This window comes from Bombus terrestris, chromosome 6 (assembly GCF_910591885.1).
Source record: "Bombus terrestris chromosome 6, iyBomTerr1.2, whole genome shotgun sequence".
Classification (NCBI taxonomy): domain Eukaryota; kingdom Metazoa; phylum Arthropoda; class Insecta; order Hymenoptera; family Apidae; genus Bombus; species Bombus terrestris.
Genome location: NC_063274.1, coordinates 1,571,096 through 1,593,249, shown reverse-complemented (window position 1 = coordinate 1,593,249; position 22,154 = coordinate 1,571,096). Strand labels below are relative to the sequence as shown.

Sequence of the window (22,154 nt, the reverse complement as noted above, 5' to 3'; positions counted from 1 at the left end):
TCGAAATCAGGAAACTTCTCGCTATTGCAAACGCGAACCTAACCGAGCTTCCTCCGCTATTTAACTACCTACATGGTGGTCAAGACTCTCGCTAGATCGTGTCTACCGTTTATTTCAGATTTCTAACACTTACACATCTCAACAAACGCATAATTTGTCGGAACTCGAATATTTATCACACCTCGAAAATTTACGTTAGATTGCGTCCACTTCGAATTTTCAAAAAGTACACAATCGTAGGTTTATTTTTAAAATTGTTGAAACTGTTACGCAACCTGAGCCTGACTTTCTTATTCTTCTTCACCGTCTGTAGAACCTTTCCCACTCTCCGTAGAAATAGCACTATAAACGTCTCTAAACTTTTTACTTTTTCTAATACTAATACATGTTTTATCTTTTTAAATTAAATTCGCTGTTACAGCCGGTACTCGGGAACCGTTTAAAATCGATTTCCCCGGAGACGGAGCCCTAGGTAAAGAAATTTCTATTATTCTCAATTTATTTTTACATGAAGATGCCCCATGCTCAATTGCGCACGTTGTGTTATAAAACATTATCGTGTGATATAGTAGAGCGTACTCGGCAAAATACGCGCAGCGTAATATTAGTAAATAGAGCTTAAATTATTAAACGAGACAACGTTGAGCAAAGATAAAAATCGCGGCAATATTTCAAGTCGATGTTTCATGAGGCTTGTACGATTTTTTTCTTTTATACGCTACCACACGCAACATATGCTACCGTAACGAAGACTAAGTGGAGGCAATTCTGGAAGCTTTGATGTTTAACGTAAACAGTATTATTAGGTTGCCATCGTCGTATCGGATCATCGTGGCTATCAACTTTATAAGAAAGAATATAACTTACAGTTAAAGTGTATAAAATGTATGAAAACTAGTTTCTCTGTTGCATCGTAGTTCTCCTTTCGTCGCTATCAAACTTATATTTATATCGCGCAGACGGTCGTCTAATCGTCGTGAACGTTTGCAAGATCAAAAATTTCGAAATAAAGTATAATTTACTCGGAAAAAGTTCCTTTTTTCTTTCGAGTAATATTCGAACACTTTCTTTGGTTATCGTACTAAATTTTATTATTAGGTTGACAACTAAGTGATTGCGGAATTTGTCGATACCACTTAATGGCAAATCACTTAATAAAATGCAAGGAGAAAATTAATCGAATCGCGTAATAACGCTATGACAAGTTGAAGAATCGCCTTATTTTACCACGAAAACATACTCGTAACAATTGCTCGGCAACTGGGCTTAAGGCTTAAAACTATTTGGCGCCCACACACCGCGGAGAAGTCAATTGGACGAACGATTGCTACGTGAAACGAAGTTGGAATAGTTCGTTTCTCATGCGGAGGGATCGATTCTACCAAATCGCATGTTATCGAACCAGAGTTTAGGGGAGATATTCTCGTTTCGTTGGTCAGAAATCTGCGAAAGGTGGTTTTCATGTTCGTACGGCAAGCGTAATCGTGCAAACACGCGCGCGCCCGTGCATTACACGTAGCCGAGTTGATGACCGCTTTAGCGAGAAACGTTCGGAAACCCCTGAGATACTTTGCCGGGGGAATTGCGAGCGTGAAATGTACGGGTCAACCAGCTTGCACTCAGAATTTTCCGGATCGTCGATACGTTTTCATTTCTACAGAAATCGAAATTCTGAAAAGCAAAATATATTCTAAGCGCCGTCAAAGTTTTCTCTACAATAAAGGGATCAAAGGCATGGAGAATAACAAGGAAAAGACAGCGAATGAAACATGCATATGTATTTATGTGTACGTGTATGAATGTAGGCGAAGTTACTGGCACGCGAAGGAACTGAATTGTTTGGAATCTTTGACCCGTGTATAGCCCTACGGCTAGATCCGAAAGAGAGTAATCGACACCAGGCCCTGCAAGATATGAAAAGAGTAATTATAAACATACGCTATACTCTTTTTCTGGTTACTAGTATTTTCTGGACGCGCGTTCCAGTTGCCATGTGAACGAGCTCGTGCTTTCAGAAGCGCAAGAGTCATCAACCGTCCGGTTTTTAGATGAACTTAAACCTTCCGAGAATGTCCGACTTTGTGGCATATTTTAAAGTTGGATTTTCTCATTTTGCTTTAATCGGGTTGGAACCGTTTCGCTGGAAATAATCCTCGTAGTTTCCTTTATCGAAGTTCTAGACTAAACGAAATAAATATCCTCGTTGTCATTAGTTTCATTATTATATTGAGAATATCAAACATTTCTGCCTGAGCGTGTACGTAGTACGACGTTTGTTTCGGAATTAGCTAGTTGTTAAGCAAATGATAAGATGCGTTAAATACAGTAATAACTATGTTGGAAATACCAACACGGATATATAGAAACAAAGGAGAAAGTGCAACGTAGGATAATCTGTCGCTGAAACCAAAAAACCTACTACTCTCAGGGAAATTCGCCTGAAACTGAAACACCTGCTATTCACACTGCAGTTCAACGATCAAAACGTATGAAACTGAGCGATCGAAAGTACAACAGCCGTAAAGACCATGTCCCGTGACTAGCAACTGCAGAAACTCGCATTGTGCCGTAGAAAACAACGAAACTTTCTTATCTTCAGCCCTGCGTTTAACACGCCAACGTCCGAACGTCGGTAACAAAACAAAGACATCGCTAAACGAAATCCACGATAAATCTATTTGAAAAAATAATTACGGACAGAACGATTAGAAGGCACTCGTGCACACTACCTGGAAACGACGCTAGCTCCCGATCGTTAATATCCCGTAATCTCAAGACGAACGAACCGTCATCCGCCGGCAGCCGTAGTCTTCTCGTCTTAGAGCCTCCGGAATTATGGATGCGTTCCACTTCCGGCAACGCGCGAAACACGGAAGTGCAATGCCAACCCCTTCCCGCTCGTCCCGCCCCTTTTCCACCCCTAAACGTCGCCCCTTCTGCCGCGTTCATTCTAGCGGCAGAATGTACGAGGCCAGCCGTCTCTCCACGTCGAAGTTGGCAACGGCATCTGGAGCGTTAAGGCGAATGAGCGATGTGCCGGTGTCTTGCGGTATGATGGATCGCCCAATACCAGCCAATATGCAGTATTGCGCGCGGAGTGTGGCAAACTGGTATCCATGCATCAAATCGGCGCTAGGCGGAAAGCGAGCGGTCTGCTCGCGTTTACAGGATACGCTGTAACGCGCCGGTGTGCCCACCAGCTTCTCGTGATCAGGTTCTTGTCACCCATCCCGTAACCATACCGCCGCCGCAACGCGGACTATACGCGACGACCATACGGCGCTTGATCCTGCTATACCGGACACGCATCCGCAATTTTCCGTTCGCCATTCGGAACCAGCGAATCGATATACGGACACGGAACCGCTCGAGAAATTGTCCGATACAGATGTCGTCTCTATCCAGGGACGGTATCGCGACGTCTTACGAGGCGATTACGCGACTCTGTGGTTACGGGATGTTACGGTTATGGTAGCGGGAAGCGTCGTTTCGTTTCTTCCTCTGTTTGTTTCTTCACGGGTGAACGCAGGTCGTATATAGTTGAGGCGATTAATTAATCGATAAATGGTTAGGTTTCCCTTTTGCGATTTTAAAATGCGTATATATTCCCTAGGAATATAATACGTTTAGTACGATGCTTACTACTAATTATTTCGTAAGCTATGGACTGCAAATGTCTAGACAAAGGACCCTCCGACAATCCAACATATATTCCTCGACCTAACCTCAACCTACAAGCTTTCATAAATAACTGGAGTACAATCTTCCTACGTAGTATTCTCATTAATCGCTGTCAGCGATAAAATCCCTTTGCTCTTCTGGAGCATCAACGAATAAGACTTGCAAGTTTTACATCTGTCGGATTCATCCTTAATGTCTTTACAGAGAGAACACGACGGAATTAGCTGGACAGGCTGTATTTAATTAAAACGAAGGACGAACCGAATAAATCCAACATTGTACAACAAATTTAAATAACAGAACTAGATGACAACTTTTTCCGAAGATTACGAAATTCAAATCTCTAAAAAAAATTAAAGAAGCGTTCTATTCGCGATTGTTTTGTCAAAAACTTAAAATACGCTTTAATGCATTTAAACGCGATGCATTTAAAACGCATAGGGATAACTATCCGGCTGTAGCGACTGCGAACGCAGAACTTCCTTAAAACTCGCATAAGAATGATCATCTTCTCGCGATCGCGCTTCATACCGGCTTGGCTAGCGACGAAAAAGAAATTGCAACGAAACTTACAACGTGTAATTATTCCATTCGCGATAAGCCAACGGAACGAGCACGCTCACAGCGGTTTATTTTGAGTCAGCAGCTTTAATTGTGGACCAAGCGAAGTGTCTACTAATTGTAGGAATGGCGCACAGCGAATTCGTTTTAATAACACCGGCGCTGATTGCCATGCTGCTCGCGAGCCACTTGCGGAGATTTTAATCGACCTCGCGTTTCCGATCTTGCGATTACTTTTTTCTTCCTTTTTAATGGCTTTATTTCCACGAGAAATTGCTAGCCTTTCGAAAATAGTCGGAATATTCGTCCGGAAGATAACGTGAGACTAATTATCGCGGTGACAGAAATTATGTTGTTAAGGATAGGATAAGAAACACCGACGTATAATCTAACATCTCAACGTATAATCTCCTTGGCGAGGTGAGAACGCTCGAACTTGCTTTGGGCGATCAAAGGAAAGTTAACGTATTCACGTCAACTTCGATTATGATAATTATTCGTGTGCACGTACGCTGTATCTTGATACTCGTTAAAGAGCGAGAAACAAGTTTAATGTCGCGTGTAATTGTCTGAAATTATTGCGAACGCTAGAACTATTGACAATCAAGGTATGGATTTTGTACCAAAGGAATCGAAATGTACGAACAAATTTCAAGTAAAACGTACACTGTACAAAAGAAAAGCACCGGAATCTTGGGAAATGCACCTTTGAAAATCCATAAAATTTCTATGAAAAAATACCATTTGATTATCTTCTTTTGTAGTTCCGTATGACGAGATCTTGCTTTATCGTTATTTTATCAAGAACGTCGGAACTATCGTTTAATTATATAGAATGTTCGCGCTATTAGTTCCCACTGCTTTTGTTGCAAAAATGACAGATGTACGAGGAGAATCAGAGAGAACGAAATTCCGTTATTTTTTAGAACTAATACGAAATCGACGATTGTAGAGACGAGTTCGATAACCTGTGACACGATAGAGTTCAAGGTCGCCAAAGTACAAAAATCGAGCACATATTTTGGAATTTTTACAACGCTGTGTTCGTTACGCTCGCGAAACGTTATTCATCTAATAACCATCGTGAACCACAAGGAGAAAGAAAAATCCATATTAGAAGCACTTTGACTCACCGGAACGTCAATGTCGTCAAAGGCCTGTAGCTCTTATGGCTGTTGATATCGTGCATAGGGGTCCCCCAGAAGTCGTCCTTCAAAATACTAGTCCACGGTGTTTGACCGAGCACGTCCTTGTTTCTCACCACAGCGGGTATATCGTCGTGCACGAAATCACCACCTAACGCGTTCAGGTAACAACCAACGGCAACCAAAGCGACTGTCGCGTAAATGCACCAACCGGGCGGTTCGTTTCCCTCCGAGTCGTTGCACCCGGTACGACCGGCCCTCTTGCTGTTCTGGCAACAGCAACCGTTGTTTCGTCGTCTCATGATTCACAAAACGCGAACTACACTGGTGCGCGAAACAGGCTAAACGTTCTGCCGCGATCGTCGGGAATAATCACTCTCATGGAGCCAAGTTAGCTCTCATACGCCGCTATCTACCGAGTTGATAAATCCTCGTGGAACGAATCCACCGTTCACCGTCACACGACTCGATCGCTGATCGCATCTCAAACACCTCAAACACAACGACCACGACATCGACCGGATATTTTCTCGTTTCTTCTTTTTTTTTTCTTTTTTCGCGTAGAATCGGGGGGACACGAAAGTCGAAAACAGGGCTTTTTGTCACGACCTGTTCCTCGTGATTGTTCGTAATTAAAGCAGTAAACGTCCCATTTTAGCGAACGCCACGCGATCACGGAACGATCGATCGAGACCGACAGATAGAGCAGGCAACAGGGGTTCGAAGGTTTTATCTTTTCTGTTTTTCTAGCGAAATCCAGCAGGAAGCGGTGGCGCGCGCGATACTACCTGTCCGTGGCTCGCGTTGCACTCTTCCATTTACTTCGACTAGACTACTTTGAGCATTGGTGGGCCTCGTAGCGAGCTTGATAAATGACTGCGGAGGTTCATTATTTACCGAGCCGGCACGTCCGACGTGTCCGCTCTAAAGAGAAACGGGTTTCGCGCAAACTGATTGCTCTTCCACAGATAATAGTTCTCGCATGGTGCTCGTTCGGTCGAGATTGTCCCCGCGGGATGGTAGTCGGTCGCGTTCTTCCCCGTGTCACCCCCTCCCCACTTGCACAGCTGTAACGATGTAACAGCTCGTTACGGTTACGGGGATCGAGTTGTCCGACGACGCGTTGCAGGACCTACGCGAACGATTCGACCGATCGGTTTTGGCGACCGGGCGAAACAACCGGCCGATACGGGTTTCGTTCGAACCACCGTGATCACCACGATACACTACCCTTTGCACGAACAAAGAGGTCGAAACGAGCTTGCGTGCATCGGTTCCGTGGATCTCGTCCGTCGAGAAATCGTGTACAACTCGTGGCAACGAAGCGTTCTCCCCAAGTGTTTCAACCTGACCGTTTCTGCGCTAATTCTCTCACGAATATCGACGTCCAAGATCCTTCTTCACGATGCTTCGTGCATGCTGCCTGTTTCCCGTTTCCACGAGCATTCGATACTCGGTGCAGGATACTTCGTACAGAGGCGCTGACGAAGCGAAAAATACTAACAGTCGACTCGTTAACTTAGCGATTTGGCTGTTTGATCCGAATCGCGATGTAGCACCACGGGAGGATATCGACGCACCGTGTCGACGAGCCGGAGAACAACGCGCGCTCCTCCTTCTCTCGTTTCTTCCTTTTTAATTCCAGACGCATTCGTTCTCACGATCAGTCCACGATCTTATCTTCTTTTCGTTTGGACGAACGAATCTTCTAAAATTATGGAGAACCAGCGACGACACCGATAACACGCGGGTACACACCCGCGCGCGAGAGAGAGGACGGCTGTATGACCCAGATACACGCCATCGTGTCCGGGCTACTTCTATCGCCGCGACTTTCCTATGCATATAGATCTATACAAGCGGTGGTATCTGGCCGGAGGCGCGCACAACCCTCGAATTCCCTGCAGTGACGCCCCTTTTTCTTCTCCTTTCCTTCCTTTCTTCTCTTCGGTTTCACCCTTCGAGCTTTTGGATTCTTCCTCCTTTCGCACCCTTCAATTTCCACGCTTCTTCCTCCCGCGACATTTTACCCGAAGATCGACGAATCTCTGGCTGCAGCCCCGTTGCAACGTGATCCAGTTTTCAGTCTCCTCTACCCTCGATAGAACAGTACTAGAGATGCACGTTTCTTCTCGTCGAGAAACCAGTTTGACAAGCGTTACAACCGTTTAGCTCGTCCTATCTCCCCACGACACTTTTCTCTCGTGTCACGACTCCCGACAGACTTCTGTTTACACGCCTCGGAGACGACCGCGTTACACAGTTACAACAGGTTGACGCACCGTTTAAAAATGTACAAGCGCCACTCGAAAGAATCGTATAATTTTCGTGGAACCGAATACGTATAACTAGTGGTACCAGATCGTTACGTCGGTTCTCTGGTAAAAGAAACTTGTTCCGATAGGATCGAGATCGATACGAACGAACGTAACCTTAGCCCTCACGAGCGGAACCACCGAACAGGAAATGCACTCCGCGCCATCAGCGAAACAACCTCTCGGAACGAAGCGATCACGAGCGCGCGACTACCGCGTCGTTATCAAATTCGAGCGGGTCGTCGCGACGACGATAAGCGCAAGACTAAAGGACGACGGCAACCGCCCGGTTATATACCCGGCGCACTCTGACCCGCAAAGCCGCGCCCGCGCACCAGCCACCCCGGGGCATTTCCCTCCTGCGTTCCACGCTGTCTCTCTCCCTTTTCTCGGCCGCCTTCCATCGCGTGCTCGCTTTCCGCGAACCTCGTGTTTGTTTACCTGCTCGTGTGGACCAGAGTCGCTATGGGTGATCCATCGCGAGCAGTCGCGAAGAGCTGTGTCCGCTTTGCTCGTGTTTCGGCTTTGCTTTTGATTCTGCATGATGCGAAAGCGGATACAAGATGATAGTTGTTCGAATCGAGGAAATTTTAATTTTAATCGAATTTTTTCACTGGCAAGATAATTTAACAACGATGATAACGGTAATCTGTAAATTAAATCTCTCTCAACGTTGAAACACGACGTGCGAATTTTGTAAACGATCGTTGATCTGTAGGACGATCGTTTATTTTGTATCGTAGTAACAGCGAAATAGTCTGGCAATGTGACAAACTTACGATTGATCTAATTTTTATTTATCGAATAATTTTCTCACTTTCCGTATTATTTATCAATCCATCGAGTTTATTTATCGATCGAACAGTTTTGTAGAAAATTTGCCCACAAAACCATGATAAATATGCAAACGCTCAGTTTTATTAGACAAATTGTCGAATTACACCAGAAATGAAGGGAAAAACGTCGAGATGAATATAGATCAAGGAATTAAATCCTTCTGAAAAATTATTTCAGGAATTAAATCTTTTCAAGAAGATTATTCAAACGATCGTCTCGTTGATAACTTCAAACGGAACATATATAAAATTCAGTTTTTTTTTCGCTTTCACTCTGTTCCATTTGAATTAACAGCTTGGTAGCGCTCTTTTCTTTATTCTTACATTTCTCGTCAGGACACTATATGCTATCTTCTTTGACTTTGAGTCAGGTAAATGTTTTAATTTTTTAATTTTGATTCTACTTCTTTAACCGTATCCTTCTACTATCGTGCTACTTATAGATGCATGTTAAGTCATTGCGCTTATTCCGTGGTAATACGGCACGCGTATCTGCTGTAATTACGAGTCCGAGTCCTTCGTTTATCATTTTGAATCGCATTTGAATCTCTTCGCTTCTTTATCTCTAAATTCCGTTAATAAATTTCTAATATTCGTATTATCTGATATTTCAAATGAAAAAACAAACTTTTCTTCGCCTTTTATTGCATGCGAACTTCGTTATTCTCTGAAGACAAAGATACATTAAATAAAAACATATAATTGACTCGGATAAATTTCTATAAACAAAGTTGAATTTAACAATTTAGTAATTCGTTAAACACATCGCCCGCCGAATATTCGTATCTTATCGCAACTATCGCACAAACAGAGCAAACACACAAGAGACCAGCATGTAACAAATGTGCATTTCTATGCAGCTACGAGATCCAATAGATACGATAGATATAATAAAGATAGAAATAATAAAAATGACCTCTTCATGCAGATTTAAGTTGCCATCATTGAGAAAGCCAGAAAAAATGGTCAGAGCGAGTAACTGTCCTTTCATATTACCTTCCTAAATGCAGCTCGCAACTACGTAATAAAAAGAGTTGTTACCAGCATCGAAATCAAAAACAGAATTAGCCATTTACCAGGAAAGAAGAGTGGCAGTACGTAATCGTTCTTCGTTATTGCCTGCCTAAGTGCGCATCGAGGATTACGAGGGATCGAACGGATCGGTGGCACCCGCCGAACGTAATGAGAATACGAGCTCGTTATGGGAAGCGATAAAGAGCTTGTTGCGGGGGTGGCATTGCAAAGTATTACAATAGAGACGTGTTTCATCGCGGTCTATGGAACGTTCGTTTTTATGACATTCCTTGTCCATCGAGCGGATTCGTTCCGTGAAAACCACTCGCACAGCGTTCAAGTACCTAGAAATGGCAAAAGTCGAATTACGATTACTATAAACGTTGGAGGACCGTGGTCGTTACCATGGTCGACGCTGTAAAAACGATACTCGTTTGGCCAGGCATAAAGAAGAAACGTGGGAAACGTCGAAGAAGAAAGAGCGCGCGAACCAAATCGATATACGCGTATATGCCCGCGCCGGTTTTTCCACGCCACTCGCTGCTTCACCCCGTGGAAAAGTAAGCTTCGATCGATCATGGAATTTCGGCCTGTCGAATCTACAACGCTTTATCATCGGAACGATTTGCCGAACCAAACATCAGCGTCGATCCGCGACGATATTGCTCGCGTCGACAGTCAATCTTTTAATCTTGCGTATGTACAAGCGACGCGCGCCTAACTAAATAACCGTGCGATTTCCCTCGTGAAAAATCGACGAAATTAATACAACGCTGTGGATTTCATTCCGGTGCGGTGGATAACGATGATCCCTTTTGACGAATCGTCGACGGGCATTTCTTAAAATTCCAGATGAAAAACGAAATTTCAATAATCATGATTACGTTAAATTAGATGTAATTACGTGTTCATTTATCCGACGTATTTATTTGGTGTCGTACTACAAGCCACGTCTTTACAAGCGTAGTAATACGAACTATTTATTCGACTCGAACTTAATTATTGTTTGAAACAATTTAAATGAAGAGACAAATTGTTCTCTTCGTCAATTATAAAATTGTTCCTGTGTTCATACTAGTGAGATAAAATAATCTACCACTAACCTAACACAGAAAATACAATCGGAGCGCCTTAAACGCATTAAATGATATCTTTTTACGTAGAAAGACGAGAATATTCGATCTATGCAAACAGATATGTATGTATTTCCATTTTTAAAAAAGACGCAATTGCTCTATGCACAAGAGATATCGTTCGACAAATGTAATATCGTTTGGATCGCTCATTTTCCTGTTTCCTATTTTTAGCTAATTGCTCTGGGAAAAGACCTATGATTTAAAACAGTCATATGACCCACTCCTTATACAATATTCATTTCCGTTTAATTAAAAGACCAACGTGGCCGATATATTCACGCGTTCAAGCGATGATCTTCACGACGTCGAGTATTTAATAATGCATCCAACCGATGTTAATATCCCAAAGGAAATGGAAGACGCTCCGACCATTGTGAAAGGGTGTCAGCGTCTAGTATTACAAATGCAATTCCGGTGTGTCCTCGGGAAGACAGGCGGCAAGAAAAAGGCACGGTAGCAATTTCAGCAGGAATGCAGGTTGGATCGTCGCAGTCGGCTATGAGTCAGTGTGGTTCAAACTTCTCGCTCATGCCGAACGGAAAATCCGATTAGGAAGCAGATGGACAAGGAATTAGCATCGCAAGTAGCCGTCGATTACACAGATTCTATAAAGGGATTATTATCAGAGATCCAGATTTCCTGTTACATCGCTACCTTTGTAGAAAGGTTGATGGTAGCATCAAGATATTATAAGTGCGTATTATCGTTTCTGCTTTTGATTTATTAAGTTATTGAACCGTTTAGTACGTATTTTTGTCTTGCTGTCGTAATTTTAGAACTTTGATTTCCACTATATGCGATTGTTGAACTTTGCGTCTAATTTTCGATTATCTGTTTTCAATGAAACGATTAAAAACGATCTTAATTACCGATACGAAACAACCCCATCTAAGTTTATTTTGATTATATTTTCAATTTTATTTGAAATAAAATAGATTCGCACAGGTTTGTAAAAAATTTAACGTTATCGTGAACTCGGAGTGTTTTAGACAAAAAGGCCTATAAATCTATTACAAATATACATTATATATTATAGATCGTGTATATAAATAACCGAATATATTTTCTGGTTAAATAGTTCGATTATTATCAAATTCGCATTTATTTTACACATATAAAAAAAAACAAAATTCTCGAAGAGCCATTAAAATCATCAATTCAAACTTTGCTAATAATATTAAAAAAAGTAAAGTTAATCTGTTCGATGCAATTTTATCTTATAAATCCTGTTTCTAGAAAACCTTTCCAATTATTTTGTATGCGAATATCGTTAAGATCAAAGCGAGTGTAGGAAATAATTTTCCAATCAAAACACGAAACAACGAGTGTCCGAAACATCGTGCGTTAAGTCCCAAGTACTACGATCCCAGGAACGATCACAGTGTTTAACGAACCAACAACAAGGATTCATCAAACATCGCAGCGCGGTACGAGGTTCCGGTGTCAGAGACAGCTTGGTCCGCCACAATGGGAACTTTATGGACAATCAAAGGTGAAGAACATTCGGCCGGTTAGAAGGATAGCTCGAGAGACAAAGAGAGGAAGAGACGCAAACAGACGGACAAACAAACAGACAGACCGACAGATAGACAGAGGGAGAGAATATATATTTAATTAATGTAGTCACAAGTCAGACACAGTATACACATCGAGCCAGACTATTTTTGCGACAATTGTATAAGTTGCAGGCGCCAACTGCACATGCATGGACCTTTGCACGTGTATGCGTACAAGCTGTCGAATTCGCCGCAAAACTCATGCATTTCGTGCCGCAACTGGACTATCCAGGCGACTGGAGAAAGGCAGTGTCCGCAATTTCCGGTAATGTCGCGCGAGAGCGCTTTGACGAGGTCCCACCGACATCGAAACTCGTGTCCGCGACGTCCGACGAAAATTCACCGCTACCTTTGCCATCCTATGTCACCATGGGCCGGTTTTATCCTTACCATCCCCATCTCTAGCTTCCTTGCCAGTCATCGAGGGGCGGAGTATCGCTGGCTTACGAGAGAAAGGCGTAGACATTCGGGAACCTGCAATTCCGTAGGGAATTTCTACGGGACCGATCTACAGCGAACGTAATCGGAACCCTGCCGAACATGCAGCGTCCTTTTACATCAACCTGTGCCATGTCGAATCGTATCCATTGTTGGGCTGTTCGTATGCTACGTTTGTAGGTGGGATTATTGAAATTGCCCGTGGTTCCGTTAATTCTTCGGGTCACTGGCGAGGGTCAACCGACAACATTCTCGGGGCTTTTTGGGTTTATTACGTTTCGGTGTGTCTTCGTCTATGTCTATCTCAATGTCGGGGAACGTGGTAGTTCGGCGAAGGAATGTTCGCTACTGTCTTAAATACTTTTTATATAAATGTACAAAGAGACTCGCGATACATATCCTGCGATGATTCATCGAATAGGATGTATAACGATCAAAGAGTGGTATTGCTATATCATATCTATGTGTTTATATCGTATATGTATTATATCTCATCGATACATATTTATAACTTCTCTGTTCTGTAATGTCTTTGTTAATTCGTCGATTCTTAGTCACTTTTGACCTAGACACCTCAATTTATCTGACAGAAGGCAGAACGTTTCGAATACCATTGTTCCTTTATAAGACTCACTTCAAAATGAATAGAGCTATTAGAAAAGCAATTACGTAGACGATGGTAAATACTTGGATTTAAAGTAAAGAACTTCAGATTAAAGCAAACAACCATGATGGTGACACTGAAACCATCTAGGGGAATATATAAGGAATAAAAAAGGAAATTGGCCAGAAGTGACAATGAACTTTATACCTGCAGCGTACAGGTATTCGATCTTCGACCATACCGATCAACAGCCAACTCTCAATGGATTGGATTACACGTGAAAGGCGTAGATGTAAGTTTGATGGCGGAAAGTTTCTGGAGGGAAGTGCAGCCCACCAACATCGAAGAAAGACTTGGGTCCTGTGTCAGCGGTAATTCTCTGATGTTAATTAAGAAGAATTAGTTTATTATAAATGAAAATTATGTTATGTGTACTTTCTTTTAGATTGGAATTATCTCGATAAAAAAAATTCTAAAAGATTAACAGCTACAGAATTCTGAAAAAGCTCGATATGAAAAATGTATACATAACCGCAAAATGCGTACGTTGAATCGAAAGTGACCGTGTTACGTAAATATTCCGTATCGCGAACCAAAAACTTCTGTAAAACTTCGCTACACGTGAATCGCTCGAAAAAAGAAACCATTTACGCAATTTGCTTTTTCACGGCATACCGCAAGAGAGACTCAGGCGGGTCATCGAACGTAGGTATTAGGAATTTCACATTTTAAACGTTACCAGACATATCGAATATCGTAACTTCGTTTTGCGTATCAAGTGTTAAAAATACGTATTTTCCACATCTAATAGCAAACACGCAAGAAATTTTAACCACAAATAAACAGTTACTCTGTTAAGGAGTTAGAACCAGTTTCTCGCTTCGTACAGATTACGATTGTAGTTGTACTAACTTTAAGAAGCACATTGACCGCTGTCTTATCAACGACTCTGCATCTAAAGGTAAACCTCGAACAGACTCGAAACTCCATAAGACTGTCATTTTTACGCGATATAGCCCCCGGCCATAAAACGACGACATAAAGCGACGCAACCTGGTAGAACGAAGAACGAAGTTACGCGTGTGGTTGCGACATCATCGATGTAATCGTTGGACACAATCAGCTGTGAGGGATCCGGCTCGACCGTTCCGAGGCTTTGCACGACCGTGTTAGAGCTTGCGAAGTGGCTTAAACAACAGCCAGACGACGAGTTGACGTAGGCTATTCGAAGTTCCTGAGAGCTGGCCAAACATTGATACCCCAGAATTCGACCTAATAAATTCGCGCGTTTCTTGTGATTGACTTGCCGTTACGGCAGCAACAGTCGCAATCTCTGATCAGCGGCTTAACACTCGAGAAGATTTGCCAACGAGAGCGAACCACTGGAAGAAGGGACGAAAGAGGCGAGCGAGCAGGGGTTGGTTTCTCGGTAAAGTTTCTGGACCGGGGACAGAGGTACGCTGGATAAGCCGGATTAAGAATAGCCTTACACGAATTCGTCGAATTATCTTCCTCTCGAGGAATAATTACGCTTGGAAATGTTCCCTGTCTCGAACACGCGTCATTCCTGGAAAGAGAATCGCGTCGCAGTGCGAGAATTTTTATCAGGATCGACGAATTAAATTTACGAGGGAGGATAACGAATCGGTGAGGACACTCGTGTTATATTTGTTTATGGTTGACGATGAATTTACGAAGAAGTAGGGTCGGTGAAGAGTTATTTGATGTTTTTAGATATATTTTTTATTTTGCAGTTGGTAGAATATTTCTCCATCGTAGTTTATCGATATTGGTATTATCATTACTTTATCCCAATTTTATGTCGAGTGTTTGCGTAATTATTTTGTTTTAATATTTCATTTTTCGTTGCTGACAAATATTGCACGAATATTTGACAGTGCTGTATATTTATCGAGACTGCAGTTGTACTATGTTTTATATAATATTTATAATTAGAATTTGACGACTCTGTAATAATTGCGCGATATAATTACAGAATATTATTTATTGCACTTATTACAACGTAATTTTGCTGAAAAAGCTCATCGCCTATTTGATTGCTCGACTCTTGCTTCGTGTTTGTTCTTTGGGAATAGATTAAGGGACAATAGCTATGCTATAAAATAAGGGCACAATCCTCTTCTACGTTATACAAAACACATTCCATTCTTACAAACGAATCCAAAACATTAAAGGAATCATGCACATACACGCACAGTTCGTTCTGTACGTATTTTCTGCCAAAACAATTTTCGCAAGTTACGCGTACATCAAGCGAAACATACCATCAACGAGATAACGAAACGTCCAAACAGAGGTATCGAAGTGTTGGTGTATTTAATCGGCGGTTTACAACGAGTCGTTCGTTTTTAATCGAAAGATTTCACGATTGGCGATCTAAACGTTCCACGAACGATCGGAGGGAATGGCTCGCAAAGCTCTTTACGACTGACACGTCGGACACGCGCGATTCCAACCGATCCACGACCGATCGACACTCGTTCTCTCGCGTTTTACATTATTTATGCGCGGTCGTGTTCAACCACGGCTGGACGTATAATATTTCCGCGCGACACTTCAAGTAACGCATCGATAAATCAACCGGCGGAAAATGAGGACGGAACGAGAAGACACGACAACGCGATTTCGACGCGAATCCTGTCGGTCCACTTCTGCTGTCTCCTTGTCGGTCCGTTTTCCCCCGATTATTTACGACTCGCAATTTGGGTCGAATACCGACCGCCCGTCGGAATTCACGCTCGTTTATCATGCGAGGAAATTATTCCTAATTTAATGGGACAATATGGTCACGCCGGGAATTCGTCGTTCCCTATGCGAGCCGCAACGGTGCGATTGTGAAAAGGCGTTCGGTCGAATGGTCCTTTCGGTCTGATTGAAACGACGGTGAAAGTTCGGTGTTTGAAAAATGTTGTGCATCGTTGTAGGCTTGAATTATGGATAAAGGTGGATAAAAATAGCCGTTATTTTTTACAATTTGCGCTTAGACGTTCCTCCTACCGTTAAAAAATACTTGAACAACGTAAGAATACGTGTATGAAAAGTGAGAAATAGAATTTTTCGTTTTGAAGTTACATTTGTATGAAATGCGGTGCCATCTGTGAGTTGTTACATGTAACAACTTACCCCGAGGGACGTAATACTGATGTAAATGCTGAAAGAATACACATTATCTACGAATATCTTTTTCTTTTTTTTATTATTTAATTTCCACCTTACAATTTGTCCAGCTGGACATTTGGTAAATATTTCTAACTTAATTGCTAAATAACACGTGGATGGCTACTCTCAGCGGGATACCATCTTCGAGTTTGGCTATTTTATCTCTCTATAAATATTTCTCGATACTTTGTTGAAATATAATTCCCTAGACTATTATCATTACGTTAAGTAAATACACAATATTTTAAAAAGTCTATTTTAGATCTTAAAGACCAAAGAAGACTACAGGATAAAGACATGGTACACATATGTATGTACAAGAGAGCAATTTTAGAATAATAGAACAATAAGGAAGGTCTTTTCGTTTAGCTTTTGCATCGAGTCTCTTACTTTCTTTCGTCCTGCATTGGTCTTACGTTATTTCTAAACATCAAAGTAATCCATTTAAGGCAACGTAACAAATATAACTTGCGCGAACAGAAACAAGATTGTGGCTATAATTACTGCAAAATGGCGAAACATTATTTACGTAAGAAAAGGGGTGAATTCATAAACGCGCAAGGTAATCATTTCCCCTAAATTTTGTCTTGAAATTAGCTTCTCTATAAAGGAGGAACGGCACAATCTTGCACACGCATACACCTCATATAATTATAGAGTAATCCCCGTTACCATGTAGTGAAATGGAAAAATAAGATAAAGCTGAAAAACCATTAGAAAATTGTTAAAACCTTTAGAAATATGAGTATAAGAGTATAATAAATGCTAATTTCATTTGAAAATATTTCATGATATCCTCTTTATCCAAATACTGTAATATTAAGTCAAGCGTTATTAAACGCATAAATATGTAAAACTAAAAAACTATAAAGCATATAAAATTTTTATACAGTACACGTGCACAATAAATATTATAATTGTATTGTAGAAAATTTGATAACATTTTTTTTCTCAAATCTGCGTAAATATTCGTTAGGTAGGATCAAATATATCGATTCAATAATAAATATACAAATAATTTTCGTACGAGATGTAACGAGTATCACAACTGCATTTCACAGTACTTTATAACGTTTTTCTTCTCCAAACGTTTACGTAAATAAATTTTCTTCAACTATCTTCGTATATGTGAATTTTGAATTGATAAATACGAGTACGAATTTGCACAAACGTTTAGTCTAGCACTTTGCTAACAAAGACGCGTGAAACTTTTAGAATAGTACGTGTTATTTCTGTCCGCTCCATAACGGATCGCATAAGATTCGTAGCAGCGAACATTTTCACATTTCTCAACTTTTCATCGATCATTTTTAAACGCCCATTCCGCTAGACCATCTAATCTAGCGGAAAAAAGGTAAACGACGGAAAGAAGCAAGGGTGAAACGCAATGTACGAACTCTGGCAATTGCAATTCTCGCGTTGTTGCAAAACCATATCGTCGAACGCGTATACGCGACTCGAACGCTTGAAAGTGTTCCAGGTCGATAGAAATTTGATTCTCTTCGAACAGAATTTCCAGTCTATTACTGTTCGCTCGCTACTCTATAAAATTTTCACTACGACAAATTCCATCGATTTCGAATAAACAAATGCTCTTCGGACCGCTCTGTTCTCATCTCTTTTTCTCCTGTTTACCATCCTTTTCTCTCCTTCTCTGACGATCGGTAGAAAAGCGTTTTTATGGAAGCGCTGTTGGGACACGAATGAAACTCTCACGACGGGTGTAGCACTAACATAACGTATATTTATCGCATCAGAGTGTTCCTTCGAAATATTCACTATTCCATTTCCCGAGCCGGATACTGCTGGCCAGTTTTGCGTCCACTTTATAGCAGCTGAATAAAAAGTAAACTATGATGCATCCGTAAAGCCAGAACAGGATACTCCTCTCTCTCTCCCTCGCTCTGTGTCTCTGTCTCTCTCAGTCCGCTAGGCTCACCGTCACATCCAATCGGTAGTTAATACTTCAAATAATAGTGTCTGCATGGATCCAGCGAACTCGCGTGTTTCAGCTAGTGTCATTTATCTAACGAGCACATTCCGACGATTCCGTGTTTTCTTTCTTTTTTTTTTTTTTTTGCCATATCTGCGCTTGGAACTTTGTTGAATCGCTTCCAATTTTCTTTGAACTCGTGTACTCTTCCAACGCGAGTCGTTTGTAAGCTTATCGTAATCATTAAAATCAGAAACAGCGAGTTTTCGATTCGATCTTTTTTCTGTTTCCTCGCGTGTTTTCGTAAATTTTTTTACTTCAGCATTCGATCGCGCTATTGTACGTTTTCTTTGCTATTCTTCTCTTTCCATTTCTTATTTCGTCTCTCCTCTTTGGACATTACATTATACGGACAGTGTAACATTGATATACGATTTTTCAAGTGACTAACAATAAGCTGCGATACTCCGATCGTATAAGCGATACGTTCGTCAGATACACTGCAAGTTGCTCGAACTTTTAGCGAACGGCCGACGTCGTGGTGCGGTTTTAAAGTTGGTCGTTTAAAGAACCAATGTGGCTGTCCGTTTAACGAAGCACTCGTTTCTCTGTTACTTTTCTTTCTTCTCCAAAATCGATTCAAGTATACCTCGACTATTTTACTATTTACACATACGCAAAATAAATGATCACCTTACGAAGCAGCGTTTCGAAGCAGACAAAATTCTCCCGACGTATTTCAACGAAGGGGAAGAAAATTTGTTAGCGTTCGGTGTGTACGATGAATCGAAAACCACGAAATTTCTTTCACGTGGATTGTCAGAGCCGGTGGTAAAGTTGAGGTTACCGAGAGTTGGCGAGCGATGCCCGATTTCAGGCAATCGAAGAGTACGCTGAAATCTTTTCAGCATATCGAATGGAACTCGTGGCGAAAGGTGAACGTAAGTGTGTTTACGTGTTGAAACATTCCGACGGCATGCAGAAACTTCTTGAAAGCTTCTTGCCACCGTCCAATTCGGGATTAAACTTATGTCGTGCATATCCACTGGCCGCGTCTTGTCGTATCCGGAACTTAACGCGAGTTCGCACTCCAGACTTCCGGGCTTTGTGGCTCTTTCGGAAGGCGATTCGTAGCCAGCTTGATCCAAGTTTCTCTACAAGAGGGCGCCGTTTACGTTTTCATTCGTTCGCACCATAAACCTTTCGATAATGTTACTACAATAACAACCTGATCCGTCGATCGATTAATAAACTAACTTCTTGTTTACTTATTTCGCTTCACTCGATATCAAAATACATACAAAAGTTCGCGACAGTATTTCGATCATTTACAGAAACTTCTTCCGAGTATGTTGCGTGTGTCACGAAGAAAATTTTGTACGTCGCGCGTAATACGACTGACATGATAGGCATACAGTTTAACCCTTTGAGCACTGCGTTGTCCGACATTAAGCGCGCGCCGTGGATTGTCCACACACCGTGGGCTGCGTATTTTTTACGAAAGGCATTGCTTTGGTGTTTGCTTTGGTTTGCCAGTTTGATAATTAACTTTTTTTGTTTTAACGAAATCATCAGAATGTGAGGCGGATGACATCCATACGTCTTTTTTATCACGCCGCTTTAACGCCACTTTTAGCCTAAATTGAATGGTTATGCGAGAACGCACATATGCGTTCATAGCCTAAATTGAATGGTTGTGTGAGAACGTTCATAGTGCTCAAAGGGGTAAAACAAATTCGACAATGTATTATACAGAAACGATTCTATCAATACCATGTTCTTGTATAGTTATAGGTAGAATTTACAGCTATATTTATATATGTATTCGTTAAGAATTCATTAAATCGTTTAAAATTATTTACTTATGTTGCAAATTACCTAGCTACTAGATAAAATAAAGCGAAGAGAGTTACGAAAATTCAACCATTGTAACAATTTATGATTATCGACCACAATAATAATACCTTCTTTTCACATAACGTTGATTATTCTCCTAAAGGTATAAAATGACTCGTTTCTCACAGATGCTTATTTTTTCAGCCACTTACGCGGAAAGCTCTCCGACTGCATCGTCTCTGCTCCCTCCGCGGCGGTGCGCAAATTTCAAATAAAATCAAATCTCCGACTTTCTCGGGGAGAGCCGCCTCAAGCCGGCAGTTCCTACCACGATTTGCATATTCCTTGCGTACGAATTCGTAGCGAATCACGCAAACGCCGGCGACGGAACGTTACAACGACACCCTCGATTTGCAACCCCGAAGAAACTTTACGAAGAATCGGGAAAGAAGCCTTGTTAAGTTCGAGAGATACTAGTAGCAATGATAATCTGAATTTGTTGTATGTATTTGTTATATATTTATTTATTCATAGAAACAGATACAGAAGAATACCGATGAAAGTACACGCAGTATTCTAAACTAATTATTGTACGTATAATGTTCCCGTATAGTATGTTATACGTCTGTCTAAGTGTATAACGAGGAAGATTGTAAGCTTCAGGCAGAATCGGTAATAACTATTACACGCTTCACTTAATTATGTAATTAATTAAATATAAGACAGGGTGGAAGAAGAAACATAAAAGAACGCAGCAGTAGTTGGAGGAATTAAAATAGTTAAGATGATGGAAGAAGATGACTAAAGAAACCGTGTTCTTCAAAACAAAAAACTTGATATATTACTAATGGTAGGTGTAAGAATATCTAAACGGAATTGAAAAGAGGTCCTACATCCTTATTAATACTGCGAATTATTCTTCTCATACGAACTGAATTATTAAGCATTTAATGAATGTAAACATCGTCGATAATTAAAATTGCAAAGATAAGAGTTTAGAAGAAGAATTAGAAAAATTAGCAGAAATTATCCGATAGCTTTTTCCAAAGCGGGTTTCATAAAATTCCGTTTTTCCAAATCTAAACTTTCGTTACATACAATTATGAAACATAACCTCGATGAAACTTAAACGTACTTGAAGATTAACCGAAACTTGTTATAAAGTCATAATTTTCGTTCTTGGGAAAGACAATCGATGAGGATCGAGAGGGTAAAGACTGCAGTAACGAACGGAGTTAGATCGGCTGAGCCAATCCAACGCAAACGAACAAACTCAAACCATCGACGGTCGGCTAGCATAGTAATACGAATGCCCTTCGTCAGAATTCGTGCAATTCCAAGCTTGCCGATGAATTCGTCGCCAGCCGTGCGATTTCTCTTTGTGAAAGGGCAACGAGAACGACCGAATAAGCCGGAATTTTAAGCTATGAAACTTTCGCAATTATCGAGTGTTCGGTATCCTGAAAAAGTTAGGCAAGTACCTGCCACACTAAACAAGATCGCTATCACCAACGTAATGCGGTTGTAGAGTCAGTGTTTGCTACGCAATAGTTTCATTTCAATATTTTAAAATCTCGATATTTTTGATCGAATCAGATCGAATAATCACAAGGGAAAGTAATAAAATTTTATCAATTAAATTTGTACGCGATATTAGAGTCCTTGTTCGTCGATCATAACGTAAGCGGTGGTGGTAACGTAGTCTTTTATTTTTGCAAATTGAAATTTTTGAAAATTTGAAAATTTGAAAATTCAATTTTGAATATTTGAAAATTCAAGTTTGAAAATTTAAAAATTCAAATTTGAAAATTCAAATTTGAAAATTCAAATTTGAAAATTAAAATTTAAAAATTCAAATTTGAAAATTTGCAAATTTAAATTTGAAAATTCAAATTTGAAAATTCAAATTTAAAAATTCA

At 40.9% G+C, this 22,154-nt stretch overlaps 1 protein-coding gene and 1 long non-coding RNA gene across 4 annotated transcripts in view; one reads left to right on the top strand and one right to left on the bottom strand.

Annotated features, from left to right (window-relative positions):
• Positions 1–7,953, bottom strand: part of LOC100651353 (protein O-mannosyl-transferase TMTC1) — a 269,329-nt gene extending 261,376 nt beyond the window's left edge. Inside the window, exon 1 of one of the 3 annotated variants that reach the window (XM_048406882.1) lies at positions 5,376–7,953. In XM_048406882.1, the coding sequence (XP_048262839.1) occupies positions 5,376–5,689 (314 nt within the window). In that variant the 5' untranslated portion in view covers positions 5,690–7,953. The remainder of the gene's footprint in view (positions 1–5,375) is intronic. The other 2 variants (XM_003402901.4, XM_012319409.3) reach the window with 2 other exon arrangements.
• LOC125385332 overlaps positions 1–21,708 on the top strand; it is a 114,282-nt gene extending 92,574 nt beyond the window's left edge. Inside the window, exon 2 of the long non-coding RNA XR_007224445.1 lies at positions 20,440–21,708. This is a non-coding gene — a long non-coding RNA (uncharacterized LOC125385332). The remainder of the gene's footprint in view (positions 1–20,439) is intronic.
• Positions 21,709–22,154: the final 446 nt, after the last annotated feature.